The following is a 25,178-nucleotide window of genomic DNA, read 5'->3' as shown; positions in this document are numbered from 1 at the left end:
GAGAACCAGAACCAGGACTGAGCGGGGCAGACTGTCAGACCCTGCTGCAGTAAAATGAGAGGTTTTCTAAAGGGAGTCTGGTGCTCGAAAAACACTATTGTCACAGATCATCACAGAATGACAATAAAATGAAATGAAGGTAACAAAAAAAACACACCAGAAGCCAGAAATGGTGGAAGGTTAGGCTTGGGGCTAGCAACCCCAACTTGTAAAAAACCTGTATTCTACAGAAACGTTGACAACAGAAAGACAGAATCAAATCCTGGTTGAGGAGGGTTCCTCATCAAGAGGAAATATGACGCTGTGTGATGAAAGTCACAAAGTCAAGGAAGTCACAGAGCCGAAACCCCTTCTGTCAACCAGGGACATCCGGATTGAAACGTGAAACGTTAGGACCATGTATGAGACCGGAAAGACCATGCAAGTAGCAGCAGAAATGAATAGATACAAGCTAGACCTGTTGGGAATCGGTGAGACAAGATGGATTCAATCTGGACAACAAAGACTGATGACAGGAGAGCTGCTACTCTACTCTGGCCATGAAGAAGACAAAGCCCCGCACACAGAGGGAGTCGGTCTTCTTCTATCAAGAACAGCACAGAGAGCACTAATTGGATGGGAAGCACATGGGCCAAGAATCATAACAGCTTCTTTCAGAACTAAGAAGCAGAAGATCAAGATGAATGTGATACAGTGCTATGCACCAACGACAGCAACGGTGAAAATAAAGATGACTTTTATAACAGACTGCAGAGCATCCTGGAACAGATATAGGGAAAAGACATCAGTATTCTCATGGGGGACTTCAATGCAAAGACCGGAAGAGACAACACAGGCTATGAAGAAGTAATGGGCAAGCAGGGTTTGGGAGAGATGAGTAAGAATGGAGAGAGATTTGCAGACACCTGTGCTCTGAACCACCTAGTCATAGGTGGAAACGTCTTTCCACACAAGAGTATTCATAAAGCGATCACCGGATGGCGTGACAGAGAACCAGATAGACCACTTCTGTATAACCAGGAAGTTCAGGAGATCACTTCAGGACCTACGGGTGAAGAGAGGAGCAGACATAGCATCAGATCACCACCTGCTAGTTGCCACTCTGAAGCTGAAACTGAAGAAGCACTGGATGGAAACAACAACAAAGAGACAGAAGTTCAGCGTCCGCCTTTTGGAAGAGACACAGAAAAGGGAGGAGTACACGCTGAATCTGAAGAACAGATTCCAGGTATTGCAAGATCTGCGCATGGAAGAAGACATGCAAGATCAATGGGAAAAGATAAGAGAGGCCGTCACAACAACATGTCAGGAAGTGATCGGACTAAAGAAGTGCCAGCAGAAAGAGTGGATATCAGCAGAAACTCAACACAAGATAGAAGAGAGAAGACAGAAGAAGGCAGACATCAACAACTGTCGTACAAGAACAACCAGGGCAAAAGCCCAACAAGAATACACAGAGGTCAAAAGATAGGGTAAAGAAAAGTGCGAAGAAGGACAAGAGAAATTACATCGACAGCCTGGCTAAAGAAGCAGAAGAGGCGGCAGCAAAAGAAAACATGAAAGAGCTGTACGACACCACCAAGAAGCTGTCCAGCAAGACCAGACAGACAGAGCGACCAGTGAAAGACAAGGAAGGGAAGACGATCACAGAACTAGAACAACAACAGGAGAGATGGGCAGAACACTTTGAAGAACTCCTGAACAGACCGACAACACTTAACCCTCCAGACATTCAACCTGTGGAGACGGATTTGTCCATCAACTGTGGAAAACCCACCAAGCTGGAAATTAAAAAGGCCATCACACAATTGAGGAACACCAAGGCAGCAGGACCAGACAACATTCCGGCAGAGGCGCTGAAGGCAGACATGGACACCTCTGTAGAGATGCTGCACCCACTGTTCCAGAAGATCTGGGAGAAGGAGGAAGTACCAACAGACTGGCAAAAGGGCTATCTGGTTAAGCTCCCCAAGAAAGGAGACCTGAGCAAATATTCTAACTACAGAGGAATCATGCTTCTCTCATTGCCAGGAAAGATATTCAACAGAATTCTCCTGGAACGAATAAAGAAAGCCGTGGACCCATTGCTAAGAGACCAGCAAGCAGGCTTTCGGCAGAATAGATCATGCGTGGACAAGATCGCAACTCTCCGCATCATAGTTGGATCAGTCATTGGAATGGAATTCTCCACTGTACATCAACTTCATAGACTATGAAAAGGCATTTGACAGTGTTGACAGAAGCATCCTCTGGAAACTGCTTCGATACCATGGAATTCCAGAAAAAATGGTCAACATAATCAGGAACTCTTATGCAGGGATGACCTGCAGAGTTATCCATGGAGGATAGCTCACCAGAAGCTTCCAAGTGAAGACCGGCGTCAGGCAAGGCTGTCTACTGTCCCCTTTCCTCTTCCTCCTTGCTATCGATTGGATAATGAAGACCACAACAGCACAGAGGAGAAACGGGATCCAGTGGACACTTACAACACAGCTAGATGACTTAGACTTTGCTGATGACCTGGCTTTGCTGTCTCACAGTCGACAACAGATGCAAGAAAAGACAAGAATACTGGCAGACACATCATCACAAATAGGCCTCAACATCCATAAAGGGAAAAGTAAAGTCCTCAAGGTCAATACAACCAGCGAAGACTCAGTGACCTTGGAGGGAACAGCACTTGAAGAAGTGGAAGCCTTTACATATCTCGGTAGTGTCATCAATAAGCAGGGCGGAACGGATGCAGATGTCAGAGCCAGAATCGGCAAGGCAAGGGCTTCATTCATACAACTTAAGAATATCTGGAGCTCCAAAGAAATCAGCCGGCGGACAAAGCTCAGACTCTTCAACTCCAACATCAAACCAATACTCCTCTATGGTTCAGAGACGTGGAGGACAACCAAGACCACAATAACAAAAGTACAAACATTCATAAACAACTGCCTGAGGTGGATCTTAAACATCCACTGGCCAGATACCATCAGCAACAATGATCTTTGGCAGAGAACAGGTCAAAAACCTGTTGAAGAAGAGATCAGGAGAAGGATATGGGGATGGATTGGCCACACACTCCAGAAACCGAGTACCAGCATCACCAGGCAGGCCCTTAGATGGAACCCACAAGGCAAAAGAAGGAGAGGCCGGCCCAAGAACACCTGGCGCAGGGACCTTGACACGAACATCAAACAGAGCGGGCTGACATGGAAACAACTGGAGAGGAAAGCCCAGGACAAAAGACTCTGGCGAACTGTGGTCAACGGCCTATGCTCCACAAAGGAGCGTCAGGCATTGAAGATAACAAAAAATAACCTTGAACTTTATTCACCACTACATTACATTATTAAAACCTTCATCTAAAACACATTAAACACGGCACTCAAATTAGCATGTAAATGCTACTCAGCTACAAGTGTAGAGATAAAGGATGCCTGCAGAACAGGAATACACAAACACAAAATCTCGCGAACTAGAGAAACTCTCATGAGAGTGTTCCAAAACGGTGGATCCTTTTTTTTTTAACCCGTCAAACAGGAACTCCCAGCCAGCTACTGACTTTTGTCCAGTAACTTTATTGTCCTGTTCATGTCAGTCATTCGGTTCTAAGTTCGATTTAACTCAGTTTTTGTAAAAAAAAAGAAGAATTGGTACAAATGATTTATGGTAAAATAACACTAAGCAATTAGTTACCTGAGTTTGCACCTTAAATAAGGTCACATGATTTGACCAAACAGCTGCTGATGCATTCTTTACTGAGTGACCATACCAAAAAGAAGTTTATTCAAGTGTGCTCTTTAAACTTACAATAAGAGTGTATACTTTCAGTTTACTTTGTATGTACTTATCAGAGATATACTTAACAAAAGTATACTTGGCTCATACCGACAAGTACACAGAACAGTCTAAGTATACTTGGCTCATACCGACAAGTATACAGAAAAGTGAAAGTATACTTGGCTTATAGGCCTACTTGTACTTAATCTTTTGATCGAGATGTACTTAAGTAAAGTATAATGAAGTATTCTACCTTATAGGCCTAAAGAAGGGTATACTATACTAGGTATGCTTGTAGTTGTGCTGACTTCATGATAGCGTAGCCTATTAAAGTGTGTGAGAGTTTGTAAAAGGATGCTTTGATATGAATTTACTTCAATTCATCAACATTTGTCTAAGTGTTTAGATTATCTGTTCACGATAATAATATAATTATAATAGCAATGATATAATAATAAGACGAGTCTCAAGTCACTGTGTGTGACTTCAGTGTGACTCGAGTCCCCGTCTCTGCTAAAAAGTGGGCTACAAATATATAGTATAGTTGCAGTATAAAAACTATTAAACTAGTGGTTTACTGAGAGTATACTTTAAAGTGTACTTTCATAAACTATAAAGTGGACTACAAGTATAAAACTAGTAAACTATCAGTACACTTATAGTATAGTTGCAGTACAAAATAAAACTTATATGTAAACTAGTTGTGTAATCAAAGTTTACTGTTCTTACACTTAAAGTACACTTAAAAGTACTTTTATAAACCAAAAAGTGGGCCACTTTAGTCCCAAGAAGTATAAGTAGTACACTTACAAGTATACTACTAGTACATTGATATTAGTATACTTACTACATAAAGTATACTTGGGGAATATATCCTTTACATTAACTTAAAGTATACTTGATGAAATAAAGTTGAAGTGTAGTACTTCTTCCTCCATGACAGATAGTGTAGTATTGTGATTATGTAGTGGTGTTGAACTCTCCAACTCTTCAGTCAGTCATGTTTACTCTGGCGCCATCTTGTGACAGAAACACATTACTGCAGCTTAGAGGTGAAGAGTCACAAACACATGAGATCAGAGTTACATTGATGAGATGAAGACATCCAACATTTAGAGTGAAATCAAAACGGTCTTTTTGAAGACTCGTCGCTGTGTCTGGTTGTCCAGAGACTTCCTCTTTCTCTGTGAACAAACTTGACAACAAACTAACTTCACCATCATCCAAACTAATGTCGACGAAGAAGCGTTGAAACAAAGTGACAAGTGGACATTTCTTTTGTCTCTGCTGCTGATGAAATCATAGACATCCATCCGCATACATATGTACTGGATGGATGTCTATGGATGAAATGGCCTGTCGCCTTCATCAGGACGGTGCTTTTATTTTGAAGTCAGATAGCAGGATATACCTAAACCACGAGAGGTCCAGTTTAGTTTCACTTTGAGCTCGGTCGTGTCGCAGTTTCTTCTTCTTCTCTCCTTCTAAAAAGGTTTGTAAATGACTCTGTTTCTGTTGGATTCGTTACCGAATAACCAAAGAACGATTCTTTTCTTTAATATTACGATTTATGATTCCCAGTTGAATATGAAAAGACTAAATAATACACCAGTGGCGGCTGGTGGATTTTTTTTTGGGTAGGGCCAATCAATTTCAACAAACATCCTAGTACGATTCAATGCAAAAAAAGGTATCAAAAACGCATTACTACTTTGCAGTTACATTTTTATCATTTATTCCAACACTGACATAAGGACATCTTATTCATACAATTCAGTATGTTAATATAACATACGACAGATCATTTATAAAGGAACTTTGCTCTTCTGTCCTTCTGAGTGGCAAACCTCTCAATGACCTTCTTATTGAAGTCAGGCATGTTCCTTCTCTCAAACGGGTCTTGGAGGAGAGATTTGATCGAGTTAGGGTTGAGTCTTGCAAGAGTAGCGCTACTAGTGCTTGGCTGTTCCATTGTCATGCCGTTAAAATGGGCTGTGAGAGAAGAGAAGTGGAGAGAAGCGAGAGACGAGAAGACAAGATCACGCGAGAACTGACATGAGCCCTGACGAGAACAGAGAGAGACACACGTGAACGTGTGCGCGCACACCATGGGCCAAATCAGTTTGGCTCTCCCGGAAGTCTTTTTTACGGCGCTGATTGGATGAATTGTATGTCATTCATGCTTGTAATCATATATCTTTAATCAGTGATTGGCTGTACTGCTTATTAGACCCGCCTTCCTTGGGCCAAATCCATTTGGCCCCAGAAAGTGCACGTGCAGCAGAGTAGCTGAGAGGTGCACTAGCAGAGAGTTCAAGGAGGAAAGCAGATATTTGGCGCAGTTATCCTATTTTACAAATATTACGGGTATATTCCATAGGTCAAAAACACACATATTGACAATTTTTATAATTTTTATAATTTTTATAATTAATAATTTTATAATTTTTTTTTTTTTTTTTTTTTTTTTGGTGGCTCAAGGTGGGTGGGGCCAGGCCCCGTGGCCCTCTATTGGCCGGCCGCCACTGTAATACACGGATTTTCACCTTTTCACTAAATGACACATCTGTGGCCTACGCGCGCGGTAACGCCCAGTGCGCGTGCATGTTAGTGTTTGGAACAAACGGCTGTGTCACGTGTTCTGCAGTTGAATATGAAGCTCGTGTGTCCAGTAGTTAACGGTCACTTTTGACTCCTAAATAAAAATTAAAAATCAACTTGTAACCATCAGATTATGAACATACACACAGAATCAGACACACACAATCACATATAGTGGTTCAGATTTTAATCTGTAACATCTTTATTTTTTATAGTTTTCATCACAACATCACTATCATGTTCATTTTACACATTTTGCTTTTTTTTACTTTTATAATATTTTTAAGACATTTAAATTCATTTTCATCACGCTTTGTGCATCTTTGTAAATGTTGATATAAAAACAATAATTTTAAATAAATAAGGGATTTTGTGATTTTCTTTACACCCTGAACAATTTAGACCATACTTGACTGTTTTGAAATAATAATGGCATGGTAACACTTTAGAATAAGGGGCACAAACATGTGAGTAGTGACTAGTGAACGAATGAGGGACTCCTCAGTAACTACTCTGTATTAGTCTCTCTTTACTAGTTTTGTGCCTCTCAGCAGCTGATTAAGTCACATATATTCATGAACTAATCATTATTACTTAATGATTCGTTAATATAGGACCTCCCAGTCTGGTCTCTAGTCACTCATCATTATCTACTATATAGTCCTCCATTAGCAATTATTAGAGAAGTACTCATTAACCAGTTATCAATCATCAAGTCCTTCCTGATTCATTCCTCACTCCTTTTATAATCATTAGCTACTTTATCAAATCTGATTGGGAGTTACTCATTAACTAGTGGTTCACTAGCAGTTAGGTAAACTAGTAACGACTCATTCATTCTGATTATTACCCCCAAGTAAAGTAAGACATCATATAGAATAGTTACTGAGTCCCTCATTCCTTCTTCATTCCTTCCTCATTCCTTCTTCATTCCTTCCTCATTCCTTCCTTATTCCTCCCTCATTCCTCCCTCATTCCTTCTTCATTCCTTCTTCATTCCTCCCTCATTCCTTCTTCATTCCTTCCTCATTCCTTCCTCATTCCTCCCTCATTCCTTCCTCATTCCTTCTTCATTCCTTCCTCATTCCTTCTTCATTCCTTCCTCATTCCTTCCTCATTCCTCCCTCATTCCTTCCTCATTCCTTCTTCATTCCTTCCTCATTCCTTCTTCATTCCTTCCTCATTCCTTCCTTATTCCTCCCTCATTCCTCCCTCATTCCTTCCTCATTCCTTCTTCATTCCTCCCTCATTCCTTCCTCATTCCTTCTTCATTCCTTCCTCACTCCTTCTTCATTCCTCCCTCATTCCTTCCTCATTCCTTCCTTATTCCTCCCTCATTCCTCCCTCACTCCTTCTTCATTCCTTCTTCATTCCTTCCTCATTCCTTCCCCAGTAACTACTCATTTTTGTGTCCCTTATTGTAAAGTGTTACCGCTCTGACTGGATGTAGTAGACTTGGAAAAAGAGGAACATTTCAAATGTTGAAGAGCTTTTCAAAGTCCGTCAAATAGAAGTGAAAAGTGATGTCGTCAAAGAAAGGCAGAGAAAATGTGGGTTATGCAGCATTTTTGGAATAATAATCGACTAGTTCACAGTGATTTGTGAATAGTATTTTTGCTTGGAATGCATATCCCTATTGTGAATGTCATTTCTTAGGGATGACTGTGCAGCTCAAAGTGCCAACAACATGGGAACAGTCCCATGAGTGTATTTAGTATTGAGGTGAATGAGCGCTGTGTGTTAGTCATGATGAAGAGGATTCATGTGTGAGCTCTCCCAGCAGCTTGTTGGCTTCATGTGAAGGCTCTGCTATGAGTCAGTGTGAGGACAAAGAGGAGGGAGTCCCTCCCTCTAAAACCACTCTGCGTGGGGATCATGCTAGCCAGACCAGAGCTCAGAGGTCAGTTGACCATCTCTAACTGTCCACGACTCTTCTCCATGTCACAAAGTCTTTGATTCACTGACAATGTTTCTTAATATGGGAGCTTTGATGGATTTCTTTCTATCAGGATCCATCAGGAACCAGACAGTCCTGAACCTGAACCCAGCTGTGTGTCCATGAAGAGTGACTGGTCTATGGGACGTCCTATAACCTTCAAAGATGGACGCCGCTCTGTTGAACAACGGTGAGGATTTCAAACTGATAATGAAGACAAATATACTGTGTACAGTAGGTGTATTAAATCACTGACAGGTTTTGTCTCAGTGTGTTGTGAGTGCAGTGCTGAATTTATCTTGTGTTTCTATCAGGAGGAAGCTGGAAAAACCCAGACCTGAACCCAGCTGTGTGTCCATGAAGAGTGACTGGTCTATGGGTCATCCTATATGCTTCAAAGATGGACGCCGCTCTGATGAACAAAGGTGAGGATTTCAAACTGATAATGAAAACAAAAAATGATTAACCTACAGTATGTATTAGGGTCGGAACGGTTCACAGAATTCACGGTTGGGTTCATATCACGGTTTTGGGTACGGTTCGGTTCATTAATGTTCCAGCGAGGAGGTGATGTTCTGATTTCAACATGCTTTTCATTTATTTGGCAAAAATAAGTAAAGAAATGTTTACCTTAACAAAAGTATGGCTTACATAAAGAACATAAACACTTCTTCATTGTCAAATCTTAATTGAAAGAACAGCTCTTCTGTTAATTAGTGTAAACAAAAAATACAGCTTTGTTATTTTCATATAAATATGATTAAATTATAAACTAAGGCCATACATTGAAGCATAAGCTCAACCAGAACTATGCTAAGAAACGGTTAGCTTTTCATCTCCCACTCATTCAACACTGGCTCATTGGTCATAATTCTTATTATAACAGTTAAGGCACTCAAATACTGACATATTGTCAATAAGAAGAAATAAATTACAAAAATAAAATCCCAAATGTCTGTAATGTAAATGTAATGTTCCATCTTAAGGCTGTTGGTAAATCCTCTACTACTGCTTATGCTAGTTTCTACAGGGCAGGCACAACAGACTAACATTCACACGTGAAGGCTCACGCTCTTTGACCATATGCTTTAATTCTGTATAGTTTATGATGGAGTGTGGTCGTATATGCAGCGATAAACACTGTTATAGCATTAGATATTACTTTGTCACGGTGTGAATCTGCAGTGGGAGGCTGTCTGAACGCTGTGGGGGAACGGACTCTCCGTCCAGTCTGCTTTTGTTTCGCTCCGCTGATCGACACATTCAGGTGATGCCATCGTAATTAAATGTTTCAAGTGTCCTCATATAAATCCGACTTCAGTTGAACAGTGTCGGCGTACAGTCTGACACAAATCCTTGTGAGTTTAACTTGACTATCATGAGCTACTGGGCGCTACAGCGCTGTTATCATTCCTGGTGCGCTGCCAAAACTTTCCGGGTAAAAGTCACGCTCCAGAGTTTCTGTTCCACGCGTGCGAATAGTAAACATAAACAGCTGTTTGGGTAACGGCAAACCGAAAGGATGTCGTGAACCGAACGTCCTAAACCGAACGGTTCGGGTCAAACACACAAACCGTTCCACCCCTAGTATGTATTGCAATTTTTTTTTCACGATTTTGAAATAGATTTTTTAATGCCAGAATCGATATATTTACTTAATTTGAGTCTATGTGGAGGTAGAAGGAAGTTACTGCTTTTATTGTTGTAGTCTGAGGTATGTGACGTCATATCCGTTCCGTATCCTTCAACCAAAACAAACCGCAGCGAGCTAAAACGAGGAATTAGAAACCGTTGAAGGGTCAGCGTGGATACGACCTGCACTCTCCCATGTTAAATCCAGCGTGGTAAACACTACACATCCAGTAAAGGATGGAAACACTTTGGGTTTCACACATTGTCAGGAAAAGCCGAGCTAGACCTTTTATCAATAATACGGCATTACTTTTCAACTAATATGATCACCCCATAGCATCATTTCCTGCCTCTGCTGCTCACTGCACGGAATACAGCTTTAAAATATTCATTGAAACATTCAATTTAACATTGAATTCATACAAAATGTAACCAAAAACCATCTGAAGACAAATATACTGTGTACAGTAGGTGTATTAAATCACTGACAGGTTTTGTCTCAGTGTGTTGTGAGTGCAGTGCTGAATTTATCTTGTGTTTCTATCAGGAGGAAGCTGGAAAAACCCAGACCTGAACCCAGCTGTGTGTCCATGAAGAGTGACTGGTCTATGGGTCATCCTATATGCTTCAAAGATGGACGCCGCTCTGATGAACAAAGGTGAGGATTTCAAACTGATAATGAAAACAAAAAATGATTAACCTACAGTATGTATTAGGGTCGGAACGGTTCACAGAATTCACGGTTGGGTTCATATCACGGTTTTGGGTACGGTTCGGTTCATTAATGTTCCAGCGAGGAGGTGATGTTCTGATTTCAACATGCTTTTCATTTATTTGGCAAAAATAAGTAAAGAAATGTTTACCTTAACAAAAGTATGGCTTACATAAAGAACATAAACACTTCTTCATTGTCAAATCTTAATTGAAAGAACAGCTCTTCTGTTAATTAGTGTAAACAAAAAATACAGCTTTGTTATTTTCATATAAATATGATTAAATTATAAACTAAGGCCATACATTGAAGCATAAGCTCAACCAGAACTATGCTAAGAAACGGTTAGCTTTTCATCTCCCACTCATTCAACACTGGCTCATTGGTCATAATTCTTATTATAACAGTTAAGGCACTCAAATACTGACATATTGTCAATAAGAAGAAATAAATTACAAAAATAAAATCCCAAATGTCTGTAATGTAAATGTAATGTTCCATCTTAAGGCTGTTGGTAAATCCTCTACTACTGCTTATGCTAGTTTCTACAGGGCAGGCACAACAGACTAACATTCACACGTGAAGGCTCACGCTCTTTGACCATATGCTTTAATTCTGTATAGTTTATGATGGAGTGTGGTCGTATATGCAGCGATAAACACTGTTATAGCATTAGATATTACTTTGTCACGGTGTGAATCTGCAGTGGGAGGCTGTCTGAACGCTGTGGGGGAACGGACTCTCCGTCCAGTCTGCTTTTGTTTCGCTCCGCTGATCGACACATTCAGGTGATGCCATCGTAATTAAATGTTTCAAGTGTCCTCATATAAATCCGACTTCAGTTGAACAGTGTCGGCGTACAGTCTGACACAAATCCTTGTGAGTTTAACTTGACTATCATGAGCTACTGGGCGCTACAGCGCTGTTATCATTCCTGGTGCGCTGCCAAAACTTTCCGGGTAAAAGTCACGCTCCAGAGTTTCTGTTCCACGCGTGCGAATAGTAAACATAAACAGCTGTTTGGGTAACGGCAAACCGAAAGGATGTCGTGAACCGAACGTCCTAAACCGAACGGTTCGGGTCAAACACACAAACCGTTCCACCCCTAGTATGTATTGCAATTTTTTTTTCACGATTTTGAAATAGATTTTTTAATGCCAGAATCGATATATTTACTTAATTTGAGTCTATGTGGAGGTAGAAGGAAGTTACTGCTTTTATTGTTGTAGTCTGAGGTATGTGACGTCATATCCGTTCCGTATCCTTCAACCAAAACAAACCGCAGCGAGCTAAAACGAGGAATTAGAAACCGTTGAAGGGTCAGCGTGGATACGACCTGCACTCTCCCATGTTAAATCCAGCGTGGTAAACACTACACATCCAGTAAAGGATGGAAACACTTTGGGTTTCACACATTGTCAGGAAAAGCCGAGCTAGACCTTTTATCAATAATACGGCATTACTTTTCAACTAATATGATCACCCCATAGCATCATTTCCTGCCTCTGCTGCTCACTGCACGGAATACAGCTTTAAAATATTCATTGAAACATTCAATTTAACATTGAATTCATACAAAATGTAACCAAAAACCATCTGAAGACAAATATACTGTGTACAGTAGGTGTATTAAATCACTGACAGGTTTTGTCTCAGTGTGTTGTGAGTGCAGTGCTGAATTTATCTTGTGTTTCTATCAGGAGGAAGCTGGAAAAACCTGAACCTGAACCCAGCTGTGTGTCCATGAAGAGTGACTGGTCTATGGGTCATCCTCCAGCCTTCAAAGATGGACGCCACTCTGATGAACAACGGTGAGGATTTCAAACTGATAATGAAAACAAAGTGATGATGATATCAGACGTTAGGGAAGTTAAATATAAAGATTTAAGATTTGAGATTTAAAACTAGGAGTGGGAAAAAAATGTATTCACCTATGTATCGCAATTTTTTTTTCACGATTTTGAAATAGATGTTTTAATGCCAGAATCGATGTATTTGCTTCCTTTGAGGCTATGTGGAGGTAGAAGGAAGTTACTGCTTTTATTGTTGTAGTCTGAGTAACGTGACGTCATATCCGTTCCGTATCCGTCAACCAAAACAAACCTCAGCGAGCTGAAACGAGGAAGTATAAACCGTTGGAGGGTCAGCGTGGATACGACCTGCACCCTCACATGTTAAATCCAGCGTGGTAAACACTACACATCCAGTAAAGGATGGAAACACTTTGGGTTTCACACATTGCAGGAAAAGCAGAGCTGGACTTTTTATCAATAATACGGCATTAGTGTTTAACTAATATGATCACCCCACAGCATCATTTCCTGCCTCTGCTGCTCACTGCACTGAATACAGCTTTAAAATATTCATTGAAACATTCAATTTAACATTGAATTCATACAAAATGTAACCAAAAACTACCTGAAGACAAATATACTGTGTACAGTAGGTGTATTAAATCACTGACAGGTTTTGTCTCAGTGTGTTGTGAGTGCAGTGCTGAATTTATCTTGTGTTTCTATCAGGAGGAAGCTGGAAAAACCTGAACCTGAACCCAGCTGTGTGTCCATGAAGAGTGACTGGTCTATGGGTCATCCTATATGCTTCAAAGATGGACGCCACTCTGATGAACAAAAGTGAGGATTTCAAACTGATAATGAAAACAAAGTGATGATGATATCAGACGTTAGGGAAGTTAAATATAAAGATGGACACTAGGGGTGGGACAAAAAATTATTCACCTACAGTATGTATCGCAATTGTTTTTTCAATTTTTAATGCCAGAATCGATATATTTGCTTCATTTGAGTCTATGTGGAGGTAGAAGGAAGTTACCGCTTTTATTGTTGTAGTCTGAGTAACGTGACGTCATATCCGTTCCGTATCCTTCAACCAAAACAAACTGAACAAAATGTTTTTTATTAGACTGTCAGTTGTGAGATCTCTTTTTCAGTCAACCTCATTCACACTGGGAGCTGCCCAGTACAACCAGTCTGACACTGAGCAGCTCCACTGGAGCTGCTGGAGGTTCTAGCCGCTAGCTATTTATCTATCGTCAAATTGCTAGCAGCTAGCTAGCGCTAGCCTTAGCTATTTATAGCTAGCAATTTGGCAATAGCTAGCTAGCCAGCTTTAGCTATCTAGCCTGAGTTAGCTGCTAGGTAGCTAGATAGTGGAAAAAAGGAGTTTGGGTTTTTGCATTGTGGCCTGCGGTGACAAGTCCTAAATTTCCAGTCTCCTAAATTTCCTTCGGGATCAATAAACTCTCTAGTGTGGACCTTTGGCCAAAGTACGTATATTGCCAAGAAGTGAAAGTCAATTGGTCGTTTCATTGCAACATCAGCGTCCAGCAACAAAGCTACGCTTCCGCCATTTTGGACTGAAAGCGACTAAAAAAGTCTGCTTAAAAAGGGCCGTACAAAACTAAATCAAAATTATTTCTATGCTACCAAAATGGCTTGTGTTAAACAATAAAACATATATTTAATAAGCGTTTGTAAACAGGTCTGAAATTATCTTTCTTTACTTCCTGCCACTGTGGGAGACAAGTATTTGTGTTTGTCTGCCACTCAGAAATTGTATCTGTCGATTTTGAAATCTCTGCGCTAAATGAAAGAATAACATTTTAGATCTAATGTCATTCAATGTTCAATATATTTTACATAAAAAAACATGATATACACGGTAAATTACAGTGTTGGAATTACACAGTGGAGGGAGGGTAGTGTATACAGTACTGTACTGTACTTTGCTATGTCATCTATAGTGGTTATTTGCATAAAAACACACAATTCAAATGATTATGATTATTTAAATATTTGCTTTGATTAAAAAAAATCTTGGCAAGTTGCTTAGAGCTAGTGTTAAGAAGTTAAACAGGTCATAATTCTCTCTCTAATATCTATTTAATATTGATGTGAAAAAATCTCCTACAAACAACTGGATTTATTCAAGTTTCTCACCAAAAACTTAATTTTACGAGATTTCATTTGAACACATCATGATAACATTGTAATTAACCTTCGCCCAATAGTCATTTTCCTGAGCAGACTTTGAACGCCTCATAACAATAACTGAATGGCACCTCCGTTAACGTTAGTAGCTCCACTATTTATCCAGTCAGGACTGTGCTGCCCACCGGCTGCTAACAGCTAACGTTACTAACTCTCCTCCTGCTGATTTAAACACAGTTTTGTTGTTCACAGTGTAGAATTATCAGAGAAAAATAGGGTGCACCCCCTCAGGTTTAGTAGCGCCACGTTGTTGAGCACTTTTTTTTTCTCTCTGTCGTGTCTATGGTCCCAAACTGAAACATGATACAGTGTGCTTACGCGTTATTGTGCACGAGTAACTGTCAGAGAGCACCAATAAGAGGAGTCGATAGTCACAGAGGCATGAGATGCCAAGAAAGCGGACAACTACGGTTCTCTTTTCCCATCTCTAGCGTTTTCCCTGTCTGCTAAAGTGGCGGATGTCCTGATGATTTCACCCACCACTGCCAACAATTTACCCGCAAGTCCAAAATGGTGAAGAAAACTCTGAAGTTTTGTCTCTTTGCTTCTATACTCTTTGCTTTGTCCACCCGGCATCTATCTGGCAGTGAGAGTTTACAAAAACACTGTCGACACAACGCCATGCTTTTGTATGCTGACCGGCCGGTGTACTGATATGCTTCTGTACTTTTGTAGCTCCTCATAGCGGAACCATCTTAACCAGGAGACAGTACAAATGTCCTCATATGTGATTTCAGGCCATTTTGGTACGTTGTCCTTCCACTCATTGATGGCTGATGGATGTGGTGTTGTAAAACCGTCTCTGGTAAAACCATCCGATCACCGCAGTGTAGCTGCTTAATAGCACTGCTGGCACTAAACTAGAAGAACTAACACAACTACGTTCCAGCCGGAAGTGAAAAATGTGCGGGGCAGCATAAGGTGAATATGGAGGGGTTGGTGAGAGCTGTTGGGACTAAACCAAACTGACTGAAGAAAACAGTGAGCTGAAAGCTACAAACAGCTGCAGACTGAGCTGTTGATTCTCAGTGGGATCAGCAGGACTAGTAAACATTTAAAGGGACTGTTTGTAAAAATCAGAATTGTTTGTTAACAGCGACACCTGTGGCCGTTAAGTCAACTAAAGTCAGCGTCCTGTTGCTCGCGTTTGCTCGCTCTAAATAGACATGAACGAGCATCGCTCAAAACAGTGAGGCGACACACGTCAGCTAAAAGCACAATATCACTCTATATTTCAGCTGCTTGGCAGTAATGTTAGCTGACCAGACGAAGGTCTCTCCATGAATCACTGCTGATCCTAGTGTTGGCTTTTCCTGCCTCAGCCTGCAGACACCGGAGTTTTGGTCGGAGACGATAACGTTTTTCACTCTTGAGCCCCGTCACTTCATGAGACACGGGAAACCTCTGTTGGTCTGGAGGAGCTGCAGTATTTATTTCTGCACAAACGTCCACTGTACATTCACTAGATATTCTCAGAATTACTAACTCTTCTGCAGTGTGGAGTGTGTGCGCATGCACGTAAGAGTGGAGCAAGCTTAGTGAAGGCAGGCAGAGGAGCAGAGGAGCAGAGGAGCAGAGGAGCAGAGTACAGCAGAGACTCCGGCCCTGGAAACCAAAGCTACGGGGGTCCTCCGACCGCGGCCAACACTGTTTTGCAAGATGGGCTTCACTAGATATAACTTTGTGGTTTTGGTGCTTCCGTGTAGTTTGTGTTGGAGTCTGAGTCTGAACAACGTAGCCACACGCGAGCGTGCATATGCGAGTGCGCATGGGACACCAACCCGGGTGATTTATACGTGTAAGAAGTTACAAACAGTCCCTTTAACACTAAAGGGAGTCATCCGATTCACTGTTGACATCCAAATATCACTTCATGGACCTGTACCTGGTGTTTGTCTCTGTGTGGACAGACATAATGTGAGCTCATTCTTCATGATTCCTCCACAGAGTGGACCAGGAGAGCTTGGAGGTTCCAAGTTTTCAGTCTGCCCAGCAGCATCAAACACACCTGGACTCCATATTTATGGTCTGTACATGTACATCAAATACTTTTACATCTATTCTGTTCACAGTCATCTCCATGCTGCGTTTATTAGACCAGTGGGATGTCATTCTGTCCAACATGGATCTGATGTTTGGTTCCATGATTCTAGTTTGATCGTGTCATTCATATAATATTCTGTTCCAGCTGCTGGAGGAGAACATCGTCACTTTTGTGAAGAACGAGCTGAAGAAGATCCACAAGGTTGTAAATTCAGATTACCCAGAATGCCTAGAGAGTGAGAGGGAGGATGAGGAGGTGTTGGACGGTGAGGATGAAGAGAAGAGGAGCAGCAGAGAGGAATTTCTGAAGATCACACTGCACTTCCTGAGGAGAATGAAGCAGGAGGAGCTGGCTGACTGTCTGCAGAGCAGTAAGAGGATTTCTCTAAAGATTTAACATGTTGGATGAATGGGACGTTTACTAATGTCTCAAGAGATGGACCCAAATATAGACCCTTTGTGTGTCGACGTCATGATTACGTCACAGTGTTAGCTGGAGGCTAACACTAGCAGTGGGTTAAAGTTACACATCTAAAATGTCATCTTGCTGTGTTGTTGGGTGCCAGAATCCAGATATCACAACAGTTGAGATGATAAACTGTGATTCGAGGCTCTAGCGAGCTACAATATCAGAGAAACGTTTCAGAGATGGAGAGTAAATGTTGCTAATAGTTAGCCTTCTGCTAACAGCAGCCGTCAGCCGATGGCTGCTGTTAGCAGAAGCCTGAACTGTTAGCAACCCTTTCTCTCCATCTCTGAAACGCTTCGCAGATATTGTACGACTCTCTTTTTGACTGACTTTACTGAAGGATAGTTAACTATAGGCATCCAAAGATTTATACGCCCTCAATTTATCTTTACAGCGCTGCCGTTGGCCACCAGCCCGCTGGTCAGACGGCTGGCTACTTAGCTAGCTTAGCGTGCTAATTCCACCATGCTGTCATGCAACACAGAAAATGAGCCGAACAGAAAATGCTTTCCTACGCTGTGACAAGAGTGTGTGGATGAAGCATTAAGTTGTTAAATTTTACTCATTTAGGGACTGGCTAGTTAGCTAGCTGCCTTGCTAATTCCACCATGCTACAGAAAATGAGCCCAACAGCGCAACAGATCAACCTTCATTTATTAAGATATCGCCAACGCTCAGATTCAGGCAAGATCACAAAATAATGATTAAGCAAGTGTATTAAACAAACGTTTGTTTAACAAGAGATGAATGCATATGAATTTGCCAAAATTACAATCCAGACATTTGTTAAATTACATTGAAGTCTATGGGATCTTTGGTTTTCTTTCCCCCAAAAGGGGGTGTGGCCTTGAGTTTTTGTGAAGCTCCCGTATGTTCCGGTCTGATGTACATTCATTTACTCATTCTTTGAGGAAATGTTGAAATATGTTCTTCGACTTATTGATCTTGTGTTCATTCAGGAACTCTTGCTGCAGTTTGTCAGCGTGAACTCAAATCTAACCTGAAGAACAAGTTCCAGTGTGTGTTTGAGGGGATCGCTAAAGCAGGAAACCCAACCCTTCTGAATCAGGTCTACACAGAGCTCCACATCACAGAGGGAGGGACTGCAGAGGTCAATGATGAACATGAGGTCAGACAGATAGAAACAACATCCAGGAAACCACACAGACCAGAGACAACAATTAGACAAGAAGACATCTTTAAAGCCCCACCTGGAAGAGATGAACCAATCAAAACAGTGATGACGAAGGGAGTGGCTGGCATCGGGAAAACAGTCTTAACACAGAAGTTCACTCTGGACTGGGCTGAAGACAAAGCCAACCAGGACATACAGTTCACATTTCCATTCACTTTCAGAGAGCTGAATGTGCTGAAAGAGAAAAAGTACAGCTTGGTGGAGCTTGTTCATGACTTCTTTACTGAAACCAAAGAAGCAGGAATCTGCAGGTTTGAAAAGTTCCAGGTTGTGTTCATCTTTGACGGTCTGGATGAGTGTCGTCTTCCTCTGGACTTCCACAACAACAAGATCCTGACTGATGTTACAGAGTCCACCTCAGTGGATGTACTGCTGACAAACCTCATCAGGGGGAACCTGCTTCCCTCTGCTCACATCTGGATAACCACACGACCTGCAGCAGCCAATCAGATCCCTCCTGAGTGTGTCGACATGATGACAGAGGTCAGAGGGTTCACCGACCCACAGAAGGAGGAGTACTTCAGGAAGAGATCCAGAGACGAGGAGCAGACCAGAACAATCATCTCCCACATCAAGACATCACGAAGCCTCCACATCATGTGCCACATCCCTGTCTTCTGCTGGATCATGTCTACAGTTCTGGAGGAGGGAGGAGAGCTGCCCAAGACCCTGACTGAGATGTACATCCACTTCCTGGTGGTTCAGTCCAAAGTGAAGAACATCAAGTATGATGGAGGAGCTGAAACAGATCCACTCTGGAGTCCAGAGAGCAGGAAGATGATCGAGTCTCTGGGAAAACTGGCTTTTGATCAGCTGCAGAAAGGCAACCTGATCTTCTATGAATCTGACCTGACAGAGTGTGGCATCGATATCAGAGCAGCCTCAGTGTACTCAGGAGTGTTCACACAGGTCTTTAAAGAGGAGAGAGGACTGTACCAGGACAAGGTGTTCTGCTTCGTCCATCTGAGTGTTCAGGAGTTTCTGGCTGCTCTTCATGTCCATCTGACGTTCATCAACTCTGAAGTCAATCTGATGGCAGAAGAAGAAACAACATCCAAGAAGTCTGAGACACACGTCTACCAGAGTGCTGTGGACAAGGCCTTGCAGAGTCCAAATGGACACCTGGACTTGTTCCTCCGCTTCCTGCTGGGTCTTTCGCTGCAGACCAATCAGACTCTCCTACGATGCCTGCTGACACAGACAGGCAGTAGCTCACAGACCAATCAGGAAACAGTCCAGTACATCAGGAAGAAGCTCAATGAGGATCTCTCTGCAGAGAAAAGCATCAATCTGTTCCACTGTCTGAATGAACTGAATGATCGTTCTCTGGTGGAGGAGATCCAGCAGTACCTGAGTTTAGGACTTCTCTCCGAATGTAATCTGTCTCCTGCTCAGTGGTCAGCTCTGGTCTTCATCTTACTGTCATCAGGAGAAGATCTGGATGTGTTTGACCTGAAGAAATACTCTGCTTCAGAGGAGGCTCTTCTGAGGCTGCTGCCAGTGGTCAAATTCTCCAACAAAGCTCTGTAAGTACAGAGATAGTTGGATTCATATATCAGAACTTAAATACTTTATCTTTTCAACTTGTTTTTTCTTCATTATTGTCTCCTCAGACTGAGTGGCTGTGACCTCTCAGAGAGAAGCTGTGAGGCTCTGTCTTCAGTCCTCAGCTCCCGGTCCTCTAGTCTGAGAGAGCTGGACCTGAGTAACAACAACCTGCAGGATTCAGGAGTGAAGCTGTTGTCTGCTGGACTGGAGAATCCATACTGTACTCTGGAAACTCTCAGGTCAGGATTCATCAACATGGCCCATAAAATCCTGATCGGTAACCTGCATCCGTATCTGATAATATGGTTTCAAACCAGTTGAATTTATTTAGTTTCAATCTATTCCCATGAGCACATTTTATGTTGTTTTTTTTCTCTCTCTATTGTGAATTGAAATATCCGAGAGGAATCAGAGAGCTACCAGTAATGTTGTCAGATTGTTGATGGACATTAGTTGGTGTTTGGTTGTGACTAGAGAAATATGTGACGTGTGTTATGTGTGTTTGCAGGCTGTCAGGCTGTCTGATCACAGAGGAAGGCTGTTCTTCTCTGGCCTCAGCTCTGAGCTCCAACCCCTCCCATCTGAGGGAGCTGGACCTGAGCTACAACCATCCAGGAGACTCCGGAGGGAAGCTGCTGTCTTCTGGACTGGAGGATCCACACTGGAGACTGGACACTCTCAGGTATGAAGAGGCCTGCTGCAGTATAGTGGTATGGTGCACTGTACACTACCTGTTCAGGTACACTGTACACCACCTCTTCAGGTACACCGTACACCACCTGCTTAGGTACACTTTACATTACCTGTTCAGGTACACCGTACACCACCTGTTCAGGTACACCGTACACTACCTGCTCAGGTACACCGTACACCACCTGTTCAGGTACACCGTACACCACCTGTTCAGGTACACCGTACACCACCTGCTCAGGTACACCAGGGTTCCCCAATTAGTTTTCCCCAATGCGCCACAAAAAGTTGTTTTATGTGCAGATGTTGTTTTTGCTGCTGTTACCATCATCGTTATTATTATTATTATTATTATTATTATTATTGTCGTTGTTATTATTATTATTATTATTATTATTAATAATAATAGATAGATAGATAGTAACTTTTTTGATCCCAAGGGAAATTCAAGTTTCCAGCATCACAGTTCCATAGTGCAAACATATTAGTAAAAAGGTGCTGGATAATAAAATATAAGAGATATTGATATTACGAAATGTCGAATATGGAATAAAATGTCGAATGTCTTTGAGACTACCAGGGTCTGGGTATCATCGGATATTCCGTTTTTCCTTTGGAATTCAGAAAGGAAAAAACGTTTTTTTATTTTTTCGTTTTAAACCAAAAACCAGGAAACGGCCGTTTTCCCGTTTTTCGTTTCTGAATCAAAAAATGAAAAACGAACCCAAACCGGGCCGTTTGTTTGTTTTTGCGAATTCCTTTTCTCATTATTCGTTTTGAATTGAAGAACGGAAGTCACGTGGGTTTTTCGTTTTTTCGTTTTAAACCACAAACGAAAAACGGAATCACGTGGTGCTCTGTTTGTTTTTTGTTTCCAAACGAAAAACGAAAAAAACAAATTAAAAAAACGATCCGATTTAGTTTCTTCAAGTTTCTTTCTGTTATTTTCTGTTTTGAATCGAAGAGCGGAGAACGGCAGTCACGTGACCAGGAAGTGAAGGCAAACATGTCAAAATAAAAGCCAAGAAGATAGTTTGGTCATTCTATAAAAGTGTAACATTATTTAAGCACAGGATCAAAGTAACAGTAGAAGATAAATAGGCTAAATAAATACACAAATAAATACATACATAGATATTTTTTTTTTGTTCTTTTCATTAACACATGAATATCTTTTATCCAAAAAGTGTGTGATAAATTACAGGGAGGGTCTCTACAGATGTTATACAACAGGGAGGGTCTCTACAGATGTTAAACAGAACTCTCACATAATTGACACTTTTCTCTCTCACACTCTTACTATGGGCTGTTTCTTTATGTCGGCAGGTGAGAAGCACTATGTGGCTACTCCTTTCAACACACATGACACTTCCACCTGATCCTTTTACTCCATTAGGAAGGCTGTAGCCGAGTAGTTCTATATCATGATAATGCTGATTTTTCAACCAGCGATTATGACATTAATGCCAGCTAGACAGAATAAAGCTCTGTCTGTCATGACAATAGTACTGTACTGAAGGCCACTTCATCACTCCAGATACTGTAGATTTAACAGATACCTGCTGTCTTCAGACGGCTGTAAAGAGTCACCCGAGTAAAGGAAAGGCCTTCAGTACAGTTCTATTGTCATGACAGACAGAGCTTTATTCTGTCTAGCTAGCATTAATGTCATAACCACTGGTTGAAAAATCTGCATTATCATGATGTCGAACAAATTAAGTAAAATTACATATTATACCAAATAGGCTAGAAATGATTGAAAAGCATCATAAACCACCAAACAGAATACAGAAAGTTAGTGATTTCAGTTTTTTAGTGAACTCAGGCTGATTAATCATCATATTACACTATGATGTCTGAAGGTTGGCAAACATGCTGATCAACCATACTTATCTATCATTGACCATGTTTATTGACTTGACTTTTCATCTATAAAGGCGTCAAAATTGAAAATTTGACTGAAAAGAAAATCCTTGGGGATTGAGGAGTGGTGACCTCTGACCCCTACGGTGGGTAATGTCACAGAAGGCCTACTCATAAAATGCACTGACTTCACTGATACCGAATCTCCCTCCAAACTAAATTGTAAAGCTGACGGCCCTTCAATATGATCTGATCAATACAATACAATCAAACTTTATTGTTCACCAGGCTGGAAATTTGTCTTCGGCTCACAAAACACAGAAAACAACAAACATTAAAAACCAGACAGCAGTTAGTAAAAAACAAAGACAGGTTATGTTACACATTAAAACAGTTCATGTCAGTGTCTGTGGCTCAGATCTGCTCAGTCACTGTGTTGAGTTTAGAATATTGATGGCATTTGGGATGAAAGACTTTTTAAACACATGTTTAGTTGCCAGAGGGGCTCTATAGCTCCTCCCGACTGGCTGCAGAGAGGATGGGAGCTATCTGCCAGGATACTCCTCGCCTTCTTCCTCGTCCTTTCTGTAAAAAGTTGAGTCAAGGGCTTTTGGGGTTTACCAACTATTTTGCCTGCCATTGACACAATCCTAAACAGTTTATTCTTCTATCTACAGTGTAGGTGACCGTACCAGGCAGGAAGGTTAAAGGTTAAAACCCTCTCAACAATAGTTTTGTACACTAATTCTAAAATCTGCCGGCTGACACCGAGGCCACTGAGTTTCCTTAGAAGATAAAGGTCACTGTGAGAATCTCTTGAAAATATACTCTGTATTTACAGAGAAGCTCACCTGGTTGTCCAGGACTGTACCGAGGTATTTAAAGTGTCCCACAGTTTCAACATGTTGGCCATCAAGTGAAACTAGCTCTGTGATCAAATGTTGTTTTGTGCAGCACATGATTAATTATTTCTTCTCAGCCACATTGATTTCTAGCTGGCTAGTGTGACACCGTGTCTGAAGGGCTGTAGTGTGGGCCAGATAGGCAGCTTCACCTAGTGGGCCTGTTTCCTGTAAAAGGTCAACTAAGGCCATGTCATCCGCATACTTAAACAGTCTAAAATGTTTCTCATTGATCATAAATTCATTAGTAAAAAGAGAGAATAGCACAGGGGAAAGAACACAGCCTTTGGCAGCCTGTGCTCACAGTGAGCATCTCTGACATGTTCTCTCTGACACAGACCCTCTGATCCACACAACTAACCCTGTGTTGATGTTGAGATCAACGAGCCTTTTCAGGAGAATATGCGTCTTCATTGAGTTAAAAGCTGAGCCAAAATCCACAAATAAAGCTCTGGCATAACCTTTAGGATGCATAAGGTGTTTTGTGACTGTGTTAAGCAGAGTCAGCGTCATCTGGGCCTCTGTCGCTCTTATTTAAGCGAACTGGAGCAGATCTAGCTTAGTAGCCACTGTGCTGGTCAGGTGGCTGGCAAGAACTCATTCCATGGTTTTACACAATATGGAGGTTATTGCGATAGGCTGAAGATCACTTGGCTTACTTGCGCCTGGCTTTTTTAGCACAGGCCTAATTATTGAGAATTTCCATGATTTTGGCACAGTGCATGTGTCTAGGATATATAATTAATTAGGCTTTTTTAGGTACAGTATGTATTTATTTAGCCTATTTATCTTCTACTGTTACTTTGATCCTGTGCTTAAATAATGTTACACTTTTATAGAATGACCAAACTATCTTCTTGGCTTTTATTTTGACATGTTTGCCTTCACTTCCTGGTCACGTGACTGCCGTTCTCCGCTCTTCGATTCAAAAGAGAAAATGACAGAAAGAAACTTGAAGAAACTAAATTGGATCGTTTTTTTAATTTGTTTTTTTCGTTTTTCGTTTGGAAACAAAAAACAAAGAGCACCACTTGATTCCATTTTTCGTTTGTGGTTTAAAACGAAAAAACGAAAAACCCACGTGACTTCCGTTCTTCAATTAAAAACGAATAATGAGAAAAGGAATTCGCAAAAACAAAAAACGGCCCGGTTTGGGTTCGTTTTTCATTTTTTGATTCAGAAACCAAAAACGAGAAAACGGCCGTTTTCTCGTTTTTGGTTTAAAACGAAAAAATAAAAAAATGTTTTTTCCTTTCTGAATTCAAAAGGAAAAACTAATTATCCGATGATACCCAGACCGAACGCCTCGGATGAAATGCGCCCGGCTGTTGCCAGCCAGCGCCAGGGAGAGGTCCCACGAGGGGATCCTCCGACACAGAGTGGCCGTCACTAACCCGCTGAGTTGAATCCCCCGGCAGATTTATGTTTATGCTAATTTATGCTGAACAACTGACCTGCTCCGGAGCGGGTTATGTTCCAGATAAAAGATCAACCCGTATAAAAGCACCGTCTACTGACCAATCAGAGCTCTGTGCGGTGATCGTATGATAATATTACACACATTTGAAGAAGTTACAGTCATAATCCAGACTAAAAACAACACAGTTTAAATTGACAGATGAAGAAATTACAGTCATAATCCAGACTAAAATCAACACAGTTTAAACTGACAGATGAAGAAGTTACAGTCAAAATCCAGACTAAAAACAATACAGTTTAAACTGACAGATGAAGAAATTACAGTCATAATCCAGACTAAAATCAACACAGTTTAAACTGACAGATGAAGAAGTTACAGTTATAATC

General features: G+C 41.3%; 2 protein-coding genes across 13 annotated transcripts in view; one reads left to right on the top strand and one right to left on the bottom strand.

Annotated features, from left to right (window-relative positions):
• The window catches only part of LOC119482256 (transcription factor 7-like), a 40,224-nt gene extending 35,107 nt beyond the window's left edge, over nucleotides 1-5,117 (bottom strand). Inside the window, exon 1 of the mRNA XM_037759760.1 lies at nucleotides 4,989-5,117. Within this exon, the coding sequence (XP_037615688.1) occupies nucleotides 4,989-5,090 (102 nt within the window). The 5' untranslated portion in view covers nucleotides 5,091-5,117. The remainder of the gene's footprint in view (nucleotides 1-4,988) is intronic.
• Nucleotides 5,118-5,185: 68 nt separating this feature from the next.
• Nucleotides 5,186-25,178, top strand: part of LOC119482244 (NACHT, LRR and PYD domains-containing protein 3-like) — a 29,556-nt gene continuing 9,563 nt past the window's right edge. The window contains exons 1-12 of one of the 12 annotated variants that reach the window (XM_037759729.1): nucleotides 5,186-5,263; nucleotides 8,156-8,272; nucleotides 8,382-8,498; nucleotides 8,623-8,733; nucleotides 10,488-10,598; nucleotides 12,353-12,463; nucleotides 13,175-13,285; nucleotides 16,610-16,688; nucleotides 16,851-17,076; nucleotides 18,134-19,895; nucleotides 19,983-20,156; nucleotides 20,426-20,599. In XM_037759729.1, coding sequence (XP_037615657.1) covers nucleotides 8,184-8,272; nucleotides 8,382-8,498; nucleotides 8,623-8,733; nucleotides 10,488-10,598; nucleotides 12,353-12,463; nucleotides 13,175-13,285; nucleotides 16,610-16,688; nucleotides 16,851-17,076; nucleotides 18,134-19,895; nucleotides 19,983-20,156; nucleotides 20,426-20,599 — 3,065 coding nt within the window. In that variant the 5' untranslated portion in view covers nucleotides 5,186-5,263; nucleotides 8,156-8,183. Of the gene's footprint in view, nucleotides 5,264-7,941; nucleotides 8,273-8,381; nucleotides 8,499-8,622; nucleotides 8,734-10,487; nucleotides 10,599-12,352; nucleotides 12,464-13,174; nucleotides 13,286-16,609; nucleotides 16,689-16,850; nucleotides 17,077-18,133; nucleotides 19,896-19,982; nucleotides 20,157-20,425; nucleotides 20,600-25,178 lie in introns of those variants that run through there. The other 11 variants (XM_037759730.1, XM_037759732.1, XM_037759733.1 and 8 more) reach the window with 11 other exon arrangements.

Source organism: Sebastes umbrosus, chromosome 22 (assembly GCF_015220745.1).
Source record: "Sebastes umbrosus isolate fSebUmb1 chromosome 22, fSebUmb1.pri, whole genome shotgun sequence".
NCBI lineage: Eukaryota > Metazoa > Chordata > Actinopteri > Perciformes > Sebastidae > Sebastes > Sebastes umbrosus.
The sequence above is the reverse complement of the archived record's forward strand: the minus strand, read 5'-3'. Positions and strand labels throughout refer to the sequence as shown.